The sequence below is a fragment of the Temnothorax americanus genome, unplaced genomic scaffold, assembly GCF_048541705.1.
Source record: "Temnothorax americanus isolate GAGA-0224 unplaced genomic scaffold, ASM4854170v1 Scaffold1, whole genome shotgun sequence".
NCBI classification, from domain to species: Eukaryota; Metazoa; Arthropoda; class Insecta; order Hymenoptera; family Formicidae; genus Temnothorax; species Temnothorax americanus.
The window spans coordinates 7283961-7300971 of NW_027509230.1; the positions used below are offsets into that span (position 1 = coordinate 7283961).

Here is a 17011-nt window from a genome sequence, read left to right on the forward strand (position 1 = left end):
AATTCGGCGAGAATTATCAAATTTTACTGATATAAGTGGCAAAAACGTATACGGTATTGCATCGAACGGTATTTTCTTTCAGCGATGAGCCCGTTATGCCGATGATACCATTGGGACTCAAGGAGACCAAAGATATTGACTTTCGGGATCCGTTCAAGGTAAGTCCCGAATCAACATAATGATCAATTTATGATATCATCGTCAGGTTTTGTAATTAGTTTGAGTTTATTCGAGAGGCGGTACGTCCGAATTGTTCTCGAAATTATCAAGATCCTTCTTTTCTTTCTTCTGGGTTTGTTTCGCGGAATTGTTAGTTATCTTCAGAAAATCGTGAATATCCGTGGCCGGGCCGATCTCGAGGAGGACTCGTTGGGAGGTCATCGGTGGCCGAACTGTAATTACCTTTGTTTCGCTTTTGCTGGATTTCTTCTTTCTCGTCGATTCGTTCTTTTTCACGATTGTTGTGCACGGAGTCAAACGGGCCATAGCGATCACTAAACTTCCGGTAGTCGTATTCCGTCGAACATTGCTTCTCTCAACCAATACCTCGCAGGGCAGGGTTAACTGCAGAATCTTTCCTTTCATAGTGACTCGCACGTAAGTCGGATTTACGTCGACGTCGATATAAGAAGTGTCCAAGTGTCTACGAATACGAAAAATAAGCGCAATATAATGTAGGATATACTTTTAATAAATTTTGATAAATCTTCAAAATTTGCGATAGACAAAAATAACCGGTGTCGCTAAACAATGGATATATTAAAAATTGATTGTTTATTCTTTTGAAAAGTGTTTATAAGTTTTTAAAAATAAGTTCTTACAATGTGCCTTTTTACTCTTATAATTATTTACTGCTCGGATACAGTGTATGCTGCTATTTAGCACCACGCATTAATTAGTAATTACCTGTAAACGGATACTTCAAGAACAACAAAATCGGGATCATCTTCATCGTTTAATCTGAATGGTACCTTCGCTTGATTTATATTATATGCTCTTCCATCTGGAGCGAATAATTTTAGCGCACGTTTTGGATGAGTGCTCTTATCCGAAGTGCGATTCTTCATCTCTTGTTTCTTCATGAATCGCTCAGCAATGGCGACTCTGTCTTCCGGCGTATGATAACTAGGCTGTTTCCAGAAATGTTCGTCCTCTGACTCGTCATCCTGCTCTGTGCTTGTATTCTCGCTTCGCTCGTTTTTTGTATGTTTCACCTTCTCCTCAGTATTCTGAAAAAGATGTTAAACGTTCTTATTTGCATTTTTCATGCATAAATGATGTTATGCTACGTTGCTACGTAACTGTTTACGCGCTTAGCAAACTATAGACAATTTGAAAAACATTCACGTAGATATACATGTATCGTTTATTTAATTAAGAAAAATATGTCAACATTATTTGTACATTTTTATTTTAAAGCCTTTTGTAATTCAAATCAAATAGTTCTGAAAAATCTCACGTACAATTTAACATAAACTATGTTAATTTATGATCTTGTGGATTAAACGTTAATGGCATATTTCAATAGTATTTAGATAATTATTGCCTTATTAAATAATTAATATTTAACGCGCTTTGCAATTTGCATTACTAGCTCAGACATTGGATTACCGATATACTATCACTTATGTTTATCGTCAGGAAAAATATACCATCTGCTTGAGTGTTTCTGTGGTTTCATGTGCATTGCGACGAACGCGTTGAGCTATCCTAGTCTTCTCATAATGTTTGTAGCTCTCGATAACGTCGTCTCGCGCTCGCGAATAGATCTGCAATGCCTTGATGCGTTCCGATCTTTCAATCTCTTTCATGTCGAGCTCTTGCAATTGCGGTAAAGTAGCCACAACGTATTGCCTGTAGTACTCGTAATCCGTGCACGGATTTCCCATTAGAATCAGATGCTCCAAATGTTCGTTGCACCTATGTGAAACATGCAATTGAGAGAGAATCAAAAGTGATTTATAATTCTATTGAAATTGTATAATACGAAATGATGTCATATTGACGCACAATTGATCGAAGTTTAACGCTGATTCGATTTTGATAGTTGAATCTTGACCAATGGACTGCATAAATTATATTTAACGTATTTTTTTTATATATTTCTTAACATGATGTAATTTTATTATAAAATAAAATAATTAGAAATTATGTATATAGTTTATATATAATATAATAATAATAATAATAAAATTATGAAGAAAAATACCTGAGATTTTTTACACTTTGTAAATTTCCGATAAAATTGATGGTGAGATCTAACTTCTTTAAGCTCTCTAAGCCCTCCAGGTTTTCGATAACCTCGATATTATTGAGGGCCAGATTCAGATATTCCAGCCTCTTCAGCATACTCAGATTCTCTATTTTTGATATTAGATTGTGCTGCAACAGGAGGATCCTGAGATTCCTGCAGTGTCTGTCTATCAGCTGGATTTTATCAATATTCTCCTGGTGCAAAGCTATCTCTTCCAACGTTGATATTTCGCCCTCATTATGCTCCGAACGTTTCCGTATTAATTCGAGGGTGATTTTCACCATTTTTATCTTGCGTCAGCGTCTAACTTTAGCGAGAATTACGAGAGGAAAATCGCAAGTGTTGACAACACTTGCGATTTTCGTGTTGTGAGAAGAGATGCCAGCATGCATTAACCAAGAAAGCTTCGTAGTTCGTAGTTGCTATGAAGATATCGATTTAACATTATCCGTCACGTATTGTGATTCCACGTGTTACGTGCACGTGTTATGAATTATTGATCGCCCTGCTTGAACGATCTTTTATTTACTTGTAGGACTTCATCTTGGAACACTATAGCGAGGATGGGGAAAACTACGAAGAAGCTATAGCTGACCTGATGGAAACCAGGCAGGTAAGCAAATAACGCGTATATCTTTTCATAATAATTTCCATCAAATTAAAAAAAAAAACTGAATCTTTTATTTTTCTTATTTGTAATTCAGAAACTTTCTGTTGAAGAACTTTGTGTAAATTGTCTGAACGTAATTTCTGGAATAAATTGAATCGTGTCATAATTGTCAATAATTTGAATATTACTTTAAAATATAGAATTTAAGTTAGTGAAAATAAAGTAAACAATGTTATAAATAAATATATTTGCTATTTTAAATCCGCAGGCTACGAGGACACCGACCAGAGATTCGGCGGGCATCGCGTTACTCCTGCGTTATTACAATCAGCTCTATTTCATAGAGAGGCGTTTCTTTCCGCCCGACAGAAGCCTTGGCATTTATTTCGAATGGTTCGATTCGTTGACAGGAGTACCGAGTTGCCAGCGAACGGTCGCCTTCGAGAAGGCGTCTATTCTCTTCAATGCTGGCGCACTTTATACGCAGTTGGCTGCCAAGCAGGATCGTTTGACCGCTCGAGGACTCGACCAAGCGGTCGACGCTTTTCTCAGAGCGGCTGGCACCTTCCGATATATCCACGAGAACTTTACAAACGCACCAAGTATGGATCTGGGCCCGGATATGCTTGAAATGCTGGTGCAATTAATGCTCGTAAGTTCTCGCTCACGTCGCTCTTAATTTGGTATTTATCGTAGATGTTCAAATAAAGAATTATTCTATCTCGCAATTAATAATTCTTTAATATTATGTATCGCATATATTTACGCATAATTTATTTCGCATTTCTATATGTTAGGCTCAGGCAAGGGAGTGTCTCTTCGAAAAGCTGGAGCTACAATCGAAGGATGGCAGAAACGTCGATGTTTGCTTAGATCTTGCTCAAGAGGCAGCACAGGTAAAAGAAATCTTTGTCACGATTCTTCTGCTGCCTTGCGATTATTAGTGTGATAAGTACAAGTGAATCATGAAGATAATTATTAATCCAGGTTGCGGCGATATACAATGATGTCCATGGATTGATATCGCGCGAGCCGGTTCGTGACTACGTCCCAGAGACGTGGATCTCGTTGATACTGGTGAAGCGCGAACACCATCTTGCCCTCGCTCACAAGCACCTCGCGGTCGGTCTGCTGGACAGACCGATCGCTGAGTTTCGTGTGGAAACGAGGCTCACATTGGAGCACATCCAAAAGAGCGACGGGAAAACTCAATTGGACGCGACCGTTCCCAGAGATGATAATGAAAGGAAATTATTAGGTACGTTCACCCCGCAAGACTTATTGTTACATATAAGAGTTACGCTTACTTAATATTAAATGCTATTTTTACATTTTTAACTTTTTTACTATTATTTTTTTATTTATCTTGATCTATAAGAATGTGTATGAATAGAATTTTTTATTACAGGCAAGGCACATCTCAGAGAAGCTCTCGTTTTACACGACGAGAGTCAACGACTTCAGAGAATGTGCCGCGATCTGAAGGGTAAAAAAGCGTTGGCGAGGGTCCTGAAGAAAGCGCAAGAAGCGACGCTCGATAGCTACAATAGATTCGGTAGCGAGGATGATTTTCGAGAACTTTTGGATCCACCGGACATTATCGGTATGACATTTCGTCAAAAAGCATAAATTGAAACATTTCATAATTTTGGTCTTCTATATTTTGGTGCATATATGAATCATAATACCAAAATGCATATTTTTTTTTCTGTTTGCAAATGTAGCCTCCACGAAATTTCAACTTAGCATTACTCATCCGGATTTCGGGCAGCACGGGGTGGATGATCTTTTCAAGTCGTTGGGACCCGTAGCGATATTTTCCGCCAAACGACACTGGACCGCGCCGCGATTGGTGCAGCTTCAAAGAGGTCCTGACGGCGAAGGTTTCGGATTTAGCGTACGCGGCGACGCTCCGGTAATAATAGCCGCCGTCGATCACAATTCGCTAGCTGATGTAAGATAATCTAATAATCTCCATCATCTGATGTATTCACACAATTGTCTTTAATCTTCTTTTTTTTATAATTATGTAACGTATTTACGTAATTATGACAACGAATAAAAACAAGAGAACTATCTTTTATTCCAGGTGGGCGGGATGAAGGAAGGAGACTTCATAGTCGGTATCGGCGACAAGGACGTCAAGTGGGCGTCCCACGAGCAAGTCGTGCGGATGATAAAGCAATGCGGTGACTTTATAAATTTGAAGTTAGTCACCCCAATGGATAGGAATTATCTAAAGGTGAACGATAAAGTCTATAATAACTGATATCATTTCTAAAAAACATATAACGCAATAAGTCAATTAATAAGATAAGAAAAATACTCTGAAAAATATTCGTAGCAATACCATTGAGATTAGATAATTAAGATAAATTGGTTTTTAATAACGTTTTTCTGTTTGTTTATTTTTATATTCTCTATTTTTTAAAGACGACAATTATAATTAAAATATTTCTTTGACGAATAATAAGCCAATGCGACGGTACGACGGTAAAAACTAATTCTTTTAGAAACCAGGGAAACCCAACAATCACCACGATAAAGGCAGTGTCTCGGCGAGCAGCTCTTCTGGAGTTTCTTCCGGCCAGCCGAGCCCGGCGGGATCCGTCACTACGGCGCACGTAGTCAGAAGGCTTCCATGGAATCCATTTAAAAAATCCGGCGTTCAACGCGAGAACCGAGATCTAACTTTCGATAACGTTATTCTTAGATGATTGCCGGATTAGAAATGGTCCAACTATCGTACGTTGTCGTACGAGCTTAGAATGTGCCGCGATGAGTTAGTCGACTCATGAAATAAAACTTGCAAAAATCGATTATTGATTGCCAAAATTGAATGTTATTTGGCAGAAATAACAATTCGCCATTTGAAAATTTTATACTAATATCGTTAAACACGATGAATATATTTTTGTAAATATATGACATGATCTTGCAGTTAATTCGTTGCGCGAACAACGATCGAAACTTTTTGTATACCGCTAAATATCGGACGCGTTTAGACTTTTTCTATTTATTTGCTAACAAAGTTCTGTTTTGGTAATTCGTTATTATTATTGCTAAACAAATTATACCCCGATCTTCAATGAGTTTGTAATTACTTCAACATATGGTTTTGATAAAATGAAAATTCATTGCCGATATTTTTACGAATAGCAGTGCCAACGCAGGCGTACTTATAGTATAAGTTTAAGAAGATCGCCCATTATCGCGTATTTCGGTGGGCACACGATTTACGACTGATTTAAGCTATGTACGATTACACACTTTTTGTCATACCGTTTATACGAATTCGTTTACGACGGTGAACTGAATCGACGAAGGGATAAACGTATTGACAAATAGTCGTATAGCGACACGAGACGTAACGAGCTCCGCGATTGTCGCGCTTTGTACTTAAGCTTTCTTGTTAAATCGTTAAGCGAATTAATATAAATCGGATCTTTACGCGAGCGTATACGCGCTCGTATGCATCTGTACATTTATACATAGATATAGCATCGGTAGAGGCGTGTACACAGCTTTTTACTTTATATATATAAATATATGTATATCCGTAAGAAATTATATCGCATTCCATCCAGAAACGATTTTTATTTTTACTTTCCCAAATGTCCGAGTTTCTGTTAATATCGCGTACAATTACAATTAAATACTTTTTATTAATATGGATTGTGTTGTAAGTCACGCGCAAGAACCTTTGTGAAAGCAAGATGTTAGATAAAGTAATTTATTATTAGTGGAATTTTATAGCAATCAAGGGACACGCAAAGACACTATTTTCATCGTCAGCAAAACATTTGGCGATTTTGCCTATCCTGAATGCTCGAACTAAACTTTGGACTATTATTTTTACGATTTGCAAAGCTTAATCTTTTGAAATCAAAATATAGCTTTTTACGGGTTTATCGCTGTTCCGATCATTGTGTAAATAGTAATATGGATACATGGTAATATTAAATCATCGATCGACATTATTCCGATCGAATATATTTCATCAATATATATACAAAACTGTTTTACTGAGGTCGTTGTACTTTCGTTTCAATGAACGTCGTTGAAGCTTTTAGGGTCGCCGGAGAAAGTGCAGCGACTGAAACGTTCCTTGGAACGTGTTCTTAATCGCTCGGACGACACGAAACTTTCAACGAATCTGTACGACGGCCACGTGTTCAATGATAATAATCGTACCAAAGCGCTCAAAATTCCTATTCGAGAATGTTCTACATCCTCATACATGTGTATGCCGTATGTAGATTCGCCATGTCGACAACCTTTTCGAGAGCATTTTTGCCGAGGAAAAAAAAATACATTATCGAAGTGACAGGGTGTTAAGCTGTTTCTCCTAATTTTGTTGAAGCTATAATGTATAATCGTTCCATATTTTCAGCCGTTAATTATTGCAGATGAAAAATTTCACCTTTGTCGACGTATATGCCTAAAAATACGTATTGCGTGCCATGAATCTTTTCTCTTTACCCTATTTCTCGCACGATAGACACAATAAATTGTATATCCCGCGCCATACTGAATTGATGAGCGCGCATTGACTATATCTACACATAATTGGCCTCAAAGTTTTTTATTAGTTACGGTCATGAAACAACCCCGCTGGGATTTCTACTTTCCCACAGATTTTCGCCGACATTTATACCTCGAATGTTTAGTCAACTTTAAGAATTAAAAAGTCTTTTTAAAGCAGCACGCACAAGTCTCTCGAAATAAGAAGTACGTAATTTATTGGATTACTAAAAAGTTTAAGAATTAAAAACATTTTTTAACTCAAGATACAAAAGTCCAATAATTCCAAGTAGAACAATTATATTTTTTTTTTGGAGCGCAAATAATATTGTCAGTAAAGAACACAATTTTTGCTGGTAGTAAAAGTTGTGGGATTTGTTAAGACACGAAATTGGATGATTCATGCTGCAGCGCTGTGTGCGGTTTTAATGACATTAATAACATTAATCGCTACCGTACAATTTTCTCAGCGTACACATCGGTGACTGCGCAAAGCGGAGCGGACACCGAGGAAGATCGGCTTTTCGAGGGCCCTAACATCGCAAAAATGCAGAGAGGAATAGAAAGGCGTATTCCTCGATATACATAAGCGCGCGCCGTGACTTTCACCGACGCGACGACGTCAAGAAACGTTCTTGTGCCAGCGATCGATTGCGCAATAATTTACGTAGCCGCGATAGCAAAGAAAGCATGCGGCGGATCCGGTTTTAACACATTCGCGGATTAATTTCGCGGAATGAAAGACGGAATGAAACGTCCGATTGTTCAATTTGATTAACAAGTGAAACGCTCATCGCTTTCTGGACATCCCGTGTTTCCTTATGTGCATATAGTAAAAAAAGACCTTTTAGAGCCAGTGTCGCGGCTAAAATTCGTCTTTATGCAAAGATTTAGTCATCGTTTTCATTTTTATTAACATCAGTATGTCAATCCTACACTTTTGTATGCCGGAATTGATAAGACAGCGTTTACTAAGCTTTTCATGTAACGAAATGTTTGTGTGTGTGTGTGTGTGTGTGTGATGACGTGTTTATTATTACATAAAAAAATTATGTGCTTCTCAAATATATTCTACGTAAGCCATATAAATTGGTTGCAGAGAATGAAATTCAGCATTTTTTAAACCGAAATCTACAAAGAATAATTTCGCAAAAAATAAAATAAGGAAAAACATCGCATAAAAGTAATTTATCGTACTTGTAATCGAATGCAAGCGTAAAACAAGACTTCTTTTATTGCTTTGAAGAACTGGTTTAAAGTATCGAACGAAAAGGTAATTATTTTTTGGTGGTTAAAATTATATATAGGGAAACGTTCAATTTTTCAAGGACGTTCAGACAACATGTTATATAATATGTAAAACAACTAGATCCCGTGTCTAAAGATTGAAATACAATATTAAAATTCGTGTTTATTTTTGGAACATGTATAAGTTTTTTCAGTATAGATAAGTAGATCTCTTTTATGCTTAAAGTTCCGAGAAATCGTTAAATATTATAATAAGAATCTCACCCAGCATGTTCTTCTGCATGTTCTTTGTAATTTTATCCCGTTAAATGTTAAATGTCGCTGAACGTTGTTGCGAACGAAAAATGACCGTGATACCCATCGGAGCGCTTGGTGAACCTCATTCGAAAGAGCGGTGAAAGCAAAATGAAAGATTACGAGAAGAAAGTGAATCTCCCAACAGCGACGTGGTTGCGAAGGCGTTCGAGAACGGGCGAGCTTCTATACGGTGCTTTTATGTCGAAGAAAGTAACATCGTTGCGATACTCTAATTCGTACCTTCGCAATTCGAGTCGACCGACGAAAAACTGTAAACAATAAATACGTTTGAAAAATTCCAGCAAAAGCTTCGCTCAGCCTAACAATTAATTATTACGCGTAAATTAACATTTAAACTTTTTTTTATGACCTAATTCTCTTTAAATTTTTACAGTATAAGAATATAAATAAAAATAAGATTACGCAATTTTAAGTAATTTTAGTCTATTCATACTAATACTAATTATTTTGAAAATAACGTTCCCAAGGAGCTCCAATGCGCGTATAACGCGGGCGCGTACAATTGCATTGGCTTCAAAACCACATTATTGTGTGTTCAAAATGCGTGCATTCAAATGCGTAATTAATGCAAATTAAGCATTCAATTTATAAAAAACAGGTTTTATAAAATATTGAAATGAGTAGCTTCTGACTCATTATAAAACATTTTATTTAAGTTTTTGAATTTTATATAAATTGAATTTTAAATAAATGACATTTATTATGCCAACAATAAAGAGATTCTCTAAATAAGAATGTTCTTTTCTTCTGTGATAGCTGTACTGGAATATGCTCACAGCAATGCTTAAAAGCTGGGCACGAAGAAAAATTCCAATATAGTACAGAGTTCACTATATAGTTGTCCGATTGAGCTCCTCGATCAATGACCGTAGGTGCACTTATTGGTATGCGCTTCCATAAAATGCATTAAATGCGCATATAATGCGAGACAAATATCCGCATTTAATGGAAAGTTTAATGTATGTCCATTCAAAGCGCATTATACGCGCATTGGCGCTTCTTGGGTTGTGTACCATACACATGTGTACCTTTAGAAGAAAAGACGAAATATTCCAACTGTGGTCAGATGGAGTCGAACCCGAGTCCTCGCAATCATGAGTAGTCCTGACATTTTTGTCCCTAGACCCTAGACCACACTGCCCCCCCCCCCCCATCACCCATCGGGGATCGTGCATCATCCATCTGTATTATGATATAAATTATTTTTAGAGACTAAAGTGTTCTCTGTGATTTTGATGAGCTTTAGATATTGTAGTTTAGATCCAAATAAGAGATATGTACTTTTAATAATTTTTTATGCACATTTTTTATGCAGAGGGATTTTCTTTGAAAAAATTGATTTTTCTGTTTTTTTGACCATTATCAAAATAATAAGAAATACGCAAAAAGATTCAAACCAAGTTTTTGTGGTTTTAAACGCATCTTTATGTATACAAATTAAAAAAAAATGTTATATTTTTTTAAATATTACTACTTGTTTTTGAGAATTTTGAAATGTTTTTATAACTAAATTAAAACTAATTTAAAGATAAACCGTATATAATAAAATTCAACCATATATAATAAAATTATTTTCTGAAAATGCAATTTTGAGAAATAAGCTATAAAGATTCTTATATGCATGCCATCCGTATATAGCTGCTTTATGCACTCGCTACTTGACAACTTCTTCCTTTTCCTTCTCGCGAAATGAAATATTTTAATATGTATATGTACTATACATAACTACAATGTTACAGACTTTATTTGAGTTCCTCACTAAATCACGATTATAAATGTAAATGATAATAAATATCAAATTGATTTTTATCTGTTATGTCTGACATTTCATGAATAATTTCAGATAGTTGCTTAGCAAAAACACGTTTTAAAATTATACTTGCGTTTAACAATAATTGCTATTTGATACGTCATAAGGAAAACATTGTTATAAAAGCCACGAGTATATCATTTGCAACATAATAGTTTAGTGCCAAAATTCAGTCCTGTCCATGGTTGTTATTCACTGCAAGTCACAAGAAAATGCAGGTATCTTAAAATTGTTTATTGTTCTATTACTATTTATACTCTTGTATAAGAAAGAATTTTAATATCTTTTATAAAATTTGGCAAATATTTATATAAGAGATATTTTAAATATATAATATTTGTATATCAAATGTAATATTATTTTTCTAGTTATTCAAACAAAAAAAGCCATTGTCAAATTCAAATATTTTTATTGGTTAAAATCAAATATTATTATATATAAGAATTACTACCCTTTGATATATATTTTATTTAAAAAATATACATATATAATATGTGCATATATAAATAAAACTTCGTAAAAGAAACTTGTGTCTGCTTCCTCGAGTTAAATATTTTTGGGAGAGCATAATCGTATTTGCAAACTATTTTAAATTAGTTTACACACTCATATAAATATATACGTAAAAAAATTTGTTAAACGAGCATTCATATTTATTGCAATGCTCAACTCTAAATACTGGTTATTAAAATTTTGATATTTAACCGACGTTTTGTATTCGATGTAAGAAGTTTTGCATTATAATTACCTCAGCATTATATGAGCGTTATAAAATATTGAAACTTTAATAGTTGACAGGGCTTATATTTAACAATGAACAACACTTGACTCAGCTTCAAAATATTATGTGGTAAATCACGGATACTTATTTAGAAATGATAGTAATGATTGCTCTAAACAAGTTCCATGAACTTTTTCGAAAAAATTATTTTGAAAAAAATATTAAGGAAGGCAATGTGTGGTCAAATACATTTCTAAATTCTAATCGTGATTTTAACATTTTATTTTTGTAAATATATATTAATGAGTATGGCAAAGAAAAGTTGATTTCAATTTTATTAGGCAATCATATAAATGATTAATTATCCGTTTTTTAATGAAATCAGAAATGCAGATCTTTCAGAGTTTTTAGTAACTGTCACACGTATTAGGTATTTTAGGTATTTTGAAATTACTCACCTGTACTCGCGGCGGTACAAAATGCGAACATACTTCCCGATACTGTCTCTCGCTCCTGAGAGACGGAGAACGCCTACAAGATGTAGGTGAAGGTCCTGAGTGTCCGTTCACGTCGAGAGTTAGCACCACCACGACGATCTCTACTTAAATTGACCAGCCGGCCGAGCAACCGGGTTACTTTGGCGTGCACCGTCTAACAGTCGACATCTTACTCATTTCGGACCTGGTGACCGTGCGTTAAAATTTGCCGTCACATTTTCAACGTTCGCGAATAAATCCATTTTCCAAACCGGCGCACCAAGTGGAATCAAAATAGTGCGACGCCCACCGACTAAAAGTCTCAATCGGCTAGATGACTTCGACTTGAAAGAACTCGATTAAGCAACAATTGAAGCTCCCTGCAAGATAGGCGAAGAAAGAAGAGGAACAGAGCGATCATCGCGGAAGGAGGAAACTGGAAACAGCAAATTGAATATCAAGTATTATTTATTAGTTTGCTAATAAGTGGACATTTACTAATTAGAAAAACTTTTCGCAACATAAATTATGTGCAACTCTGAACGAACGCGATGACAAAATTAGAGGAAACAGGTTTTCAGACATATGGAAATAATTAAATGAGAATGCAAGAACATATTGGAACAAGTTTGTCTTCCGTAATAAATTAATCGAGAAGAAATAGTATCATATTTAAGTGCCGATTGAACTTCGTACGGGGTGGAAAGGAATACATCTGAAGGGAGAGAAAGCGTACATTTAAAAGCAAAAGACCGGATCTATGAAGTTGATGGTTTGATCGAAAGATCGAATTACGGCTTGTGTGTGTGTAAGGCGCAATTTAGAGCTTCTTCTCGCGGATGGAGAATTAACTCTCGTTATATCCGTTGCAGAAGTGTTCGGCGAGCGCGAGTGGTAAAAGTGGATCAATGTAACCCGTCCATCAAGTTCGCGAGATAATATATTCTCACGATAGTGCTGTCTCTCCCATCGGCAGTAAAAGAGACGCAGTAATGTTAAACGGAGTAACTCGTTAAACAATAATAACGCTTTAAATGACGTACAACCGTGTAACGCAAAACTGACGCAAAAACTGAAATTTTTTAAAGCAATTGGCAATTAAATTTGCATTGGAAATAATTCGGCAAACTATGCAAATTGCGCATATAATTACTTACTGTAAAAAAAGATGTCGTCAATGCCACGAAATCGCAACACCGTTCTCTGATAGTGATGCTTTTGGATAGAAACGATATCGCGTTTATGCTATTGCGGCATTGCGCTTTAGACGTGTCGTGATAGGATAGAAAGTCGGATTCGAGCGCTCGGTGAATATAGCGCGTCGCGAAACGCGCGTGTTCTCGTTGTGTGCGCAGCGGTGAGGCCCCTTCGTTCACTTTACTTCCTCCCGATGTCTCACTTTCGTTTCGCGAATCGCTTTTAACCATCGCACACTCGCGGGGAATTATAATTGTCGCTGGCTATAATAGCTTCCGGATGCGCTCAAGGACCCCTAAATTGTAAAAAAAGTAAAAGTCTTTACACATTTTTTAGAAAGAATACTTCTGTTAGCATTCCTACATCGATTCAAAAGTTAACAAAGGCTCCTCTGTCTCTTTCTGCGAGATGTATTATATAAGAAATTTAACTAACCGGACGTTAGTTAAACATCTTATATAATATACAGCCTATATGCGCCATACAAGCTAAATAAGAAAATAAGAAAATTTCTTCTCGGTGGAATTGATTTTAAAGTTGTGCGTGTGTGTGATGTGTATTAAAATAATGCATTTGCTTCAAAATCACTTTGATTATGCAACAGTTGATATTATTGAAGCTTATTTGTGTAGGTAACAATTTAAATTATTTTTCTTACTCGTTTCTACAATATAGAAAAGTTGTTGAAAAATTTAAAACAAATCTTCTTTTGTTCATATTTTTTTGTGCTGAGAGTTATAGGTACATGGCAAAATTTTCAGTAATAATTATACAGGGTGTATCCTAATAAATGGGACGCACTTCAACAGTGGTTAAGAGACAGTGTTCAATATATCTCCTGATGAATATTTCCCGACCTTGTCGATTTCACACGTTCCATTGATTAACATCACATTCCTTACTCACTTCAGTTTGTTCTCTTGTTAGAAGCACTTAATAATTCACTTAATAGAATGTATAAAATCAACAAAGTTGAGAAATATTCTGGAGATATTGAGCATTGTTTATAAACACAAACCACAAATATGACCATTTCGAGCACCTCCTATATGAAAGTAAATAACTGTAAATTACTGGAGCACAAAAACGGCTATAACTCGGAAACAACATCAAATAGGACACATGTTTATATGAACTTTTTTCATTTTTTGTGTCTCCTATTGACTGCTGAAGTGCGCCCCACTTATTAGGACACACCCCTGTATTAAATATATTGTTTACGGGATTTAATTCATTCGTGGCGCGTAAAACGTACAATGTATTTTATCAGAATGTACTAGAGAGAGGAGAAAATATTATCATTTTAAATAAATCATGTTAAACGTAATGCTTTACATATCCTTGTTATGATGATTAACATAATTTTTTGTCTGACTACACGTCGTAATATCTAAATTCGCTACGCGACGCTTTCTCTTTATGCTCCATATCATATAAGCTGCTAGCGACCCGGAATAGTTTTACCATGATTCCTATTTTGGTTTTCTCATCTTTTATTCATTATTTTTTTATCGTTTACATAACAAACGTTATTTTTTGTTGTATATTAATTCAATATGTAAAAATACAAAAAAATTATGTAGAAATATTTAATATTTATAAAAATCGGTATACTAATTTCGCAAAAAAAGCAAATTTTATGTTATGATAATACGTGTGTGTTCGTACGTGATACTCTTTTTCTATTTGATATTCGATCAAATATTCTAATATCAACTAGATCTAGCTTTAGATCTTCGATTTAATCAACTAGCTCGATCGATTTATTATACATTTTCGTGAATTAAAATATATACATGCTACTTTTCGAGATGTAAAGAGTGCCGGGATAATGTTATTCAGTCGAGACGTGAGAGCCATCCATGCAGTTGGGTTATCAAGTTCTAATTCCAATTATTTTTCAGACGATGGTGACAGAAGGACAGCAGAAGAAATATGACGAGTATAAGACTACTCTGGATGCAGACGCGTTGGAAACGGCCAGGCTGGAGTTACGCGAGGATGACAACACGAGGGAACAGGCGCTGGAGCAATTTCGCCATTGGATCGAGAAACATCCCGCGATCAAGAAGTGCAGGACCGACTCGTTGTTCCTGCTGAGATTTCTCAGGACGAAGAAGTTCAGCCTGCCGATGGCGCAGGAGATGCTGGAACGTTATCTCACAATTAGGCAACTCTATTCTCACTGGTTCCAGAAGCTCGACATCGATGACCCAGAAATCGCGGCTATCATCGATGATGGCTATTTGGTACCAATGCTGAAGCGAGATCAGCACGGTCGAAAAGTGTTAATGTCGTGTGCAGGTATAACAATACCAAGAGTATAAAAAATGAAGATTAATTTAAGACGTGATTAAACGACGTTCGATTAAACTGTCTCTCGTTCACGCTAAACAGAGAGAATCATTCTTTTCTACATTTAGCAAAGTCTTTAGGTAGCATTTGTCTACGATATTCATCGTTGATGTGAACACAGTAGTTTATTTTCATGTTTCCAATCGCTAGTATTTAATTCGTTGTATTGTGAACCACTCGGCTCTGCCACAAAATTCTTAATTATTGGTGCTCGATATTATTATGGCCCACTATTTCTGCTCCTTAGTTTCAAGTAATTAGTCTCCATGCATATTATATGTATATTCACTCTACTTTATCTCTTCCGGTTTTAAGGGCGTTTCGACCCTAGCAAATACACGTCGGCGCACATGGCCCGGGTCCACAGCATATCGGTAGAGGCCTTGATGGACGATGAGAAAAGTCAGGTCTACGGCTACACGTATCTCAATGATGAGGCGGGATTGACCATGAACCATTTCAGCACGTGGTCCTTCACGGACATTCGCAATGTGGTGAGGTGCATACAGAACAGCATGCCAGCACGTCACAAGGAGACGCATCTCATCAATATTCCCAGCAGCGTGGCGAAGATCCTCGAATTCGGGGTCTCTCTACTGAACGACAAACTTAAGTCCCGCGTCTTGGTAATTATATCGCCAAGTGGCAAATTTCGTTATGATAAATACGGCTGCATGTAAATTTGCATGTCCGACAAATCGTTCGTGATGTTGGTAGATACACCGAAATATAGAGGAACTACACGCAGTGGTGGATCCGAAGATACTGCCAAAGGAATACGGCGGGGAAGTTCCGCTCTCGGAAATGATCGGTGCGAGGATCTTCCATTCACGTTCTTGAGTAGGTTTAAATTGTTTCGTTCCTTTAACGCGCTATCTCTCTTTTCAGACGAATTTAAGAAGGAGCTGAAAAAGAAGAAAGATGAGCTCAAGGCCCTCGACGACATGTACATTGAAATATCACCAGAATATCAGGAAGCTAATAAAGAATTTGACGGAATATCCGGTTCGTTCCGAAAGTTAGAGGTCGACTAAGAGCAATCAATCTCTACTATAATCTTACAATCTTATACACTGCTAGCACCTCACTTAAACAGTTATTTCTATATTATGTGATTACACGCCGTATTAACAATTGTTTTACCAAAAAGAAATATATTATTGTAACATAAGAATCGTGAGCACGTTAAACGCAATGTGTGAGCGATTTATAAACGCATAAACAATCGTAGTTAATTGATTTTGACTAGTTATTCTTAGCTGTTTCTCTCTAGATTCTGTTCGTAGTATAAACCATTGAAAAAAATCAATTCAATTAATTAAGGATAACATTAAGTAATGTTGTGGTACAATCAGGCCGGTATACGAAACAAAAGAATTTACTTTGATATTGATATAATAATACCTCAAAGTGTGTGAATAGTACCCGTTATTTTGTACATAAGTTTTCCCTGTAAAGTTAGGATTCTGATGTAACGCATACGAGTTGACGCTCGTTC

At 36.1% G+C, this 17011-nt stretch overlaps 3 protein-coding genes and 1 long non-coding RNA gene across 9 annotated transcripts in view; 2 read left to right on the top strand and 2 right to left on the bottom strand.

Annotated features, from left to right (window-relative positions):
• Rhp (GTP-Rho-binding protein rhophilin) overlaps window positions 1–6454 on the top strand; it is a 29750-nt gene extending 23296 nt beyond the window's left edge. For all 3 annotated transcript variants that reach the window (XM_077399316.1, XM_077399326.1, XM_077399307.1), the window contains 9 exons: window positions 83–158; window positions 2790–2867; window positions 3133–3516; window positions 3662–3760; window positions 3852–4122; window positions 4273–4467; window positions 4589–4818; window positions 4954–5106; window positions 5378–6454. In XM_077399316.1, coding sequence (XP_077255442.1) covers window positions 83–158; window positions 2790–2867; window positions 3133–3516; window positions 3662–3760; window positions 3852–4122; window positions 4273–4467; window positions 4589–4818; window positions 4954–5106; window positions 5378–5581 — 1690 coding nt within the window. In that variant the 3' untranslated portion in view covers window positions 5582–6454. The remainder of the gene's footprint in view (window positions 1–82; window positions 159–2789; window positions 2868–3132; window positions 3517–3661; window positions 3761–3851; window positions 4123–4272; window positions 4468–4588; window positions 4819–4953; window positions 5107–5377) is intronic.
• Window positions 42–2784, bottom strand: Tilb (touch insensitive larva B). The gene is made up of 4 exons (XM_077399410.1): window positions 2210–2784; window positions 1653–1920; window positions 907–1229; window positions 42–643 (listed from the first exon to the last, which is right to left on the bottom strand). Exons 1-4 carry the CDS (start codon window positions 2536–2538, stop codon window positions 226–228), a joined length of 1338 nt encoding a protein of 445 aa, XP_077255536.1. The 5' UTR covers window positions 2539–2784; the 3' UTR covers window positions 42–225.
• Window positions 6455–6591: 137 nt separating the features above from the next.
• Window positions 6592–13244, bottom strand: LOC143893756 (uncharacterized). The gene is made up of 4 exons (XR_013255920.1): window positions 13119–13244; window positions 11944–12397; window positions 9983–10136; window positions 6592–9202 (listed from the first exon to the last, which is right to left on the bottom strand). It is a non-coding gene; the product is annotated as an uncharacterized LOC143893756 (long non-coding RNA).
• Window positions 12281–16647, top strand: LOC143893720 (clavesin-1). 4 transcript variants are annotated; one of them, XM_077399432.1, is made up of 5 exons: window positions 12281–12422; window positions 15063–15462; window positions 15829–16139; window positions 16231–16324; window positions 16402–16647. In XM_077399432.1, the coding sequence occupies exons 2-5, from the start codon at window positions 15066–15068 to the stop codon at window positions 16545–16547; spliced, it is 948 nt and encodes a 315-aa protein (XP_077255558.1). In that variant the 5' UTR covers window positions 12281–12422; window positions 15063–15065; the 3' UTR covers window positions 16548–16647. The 4 variants fall into 4 exon arrangements, with proteins under 4 accessions (XP_077255558.1, XP_077255572.1, XP_077255567.1 ...); XM_077399446.1 differs by lacking the exon at window positions 12281–12422 and adding an exon at window positions 13239–13318; XM_077399441.1 differs by lacking the exon at window positions 12281–12422 and adding an exon at window positions 13331–13469.
• The last annotated feature ends 364 nt before the right edge of the window (window positions 16648–17011 follow it).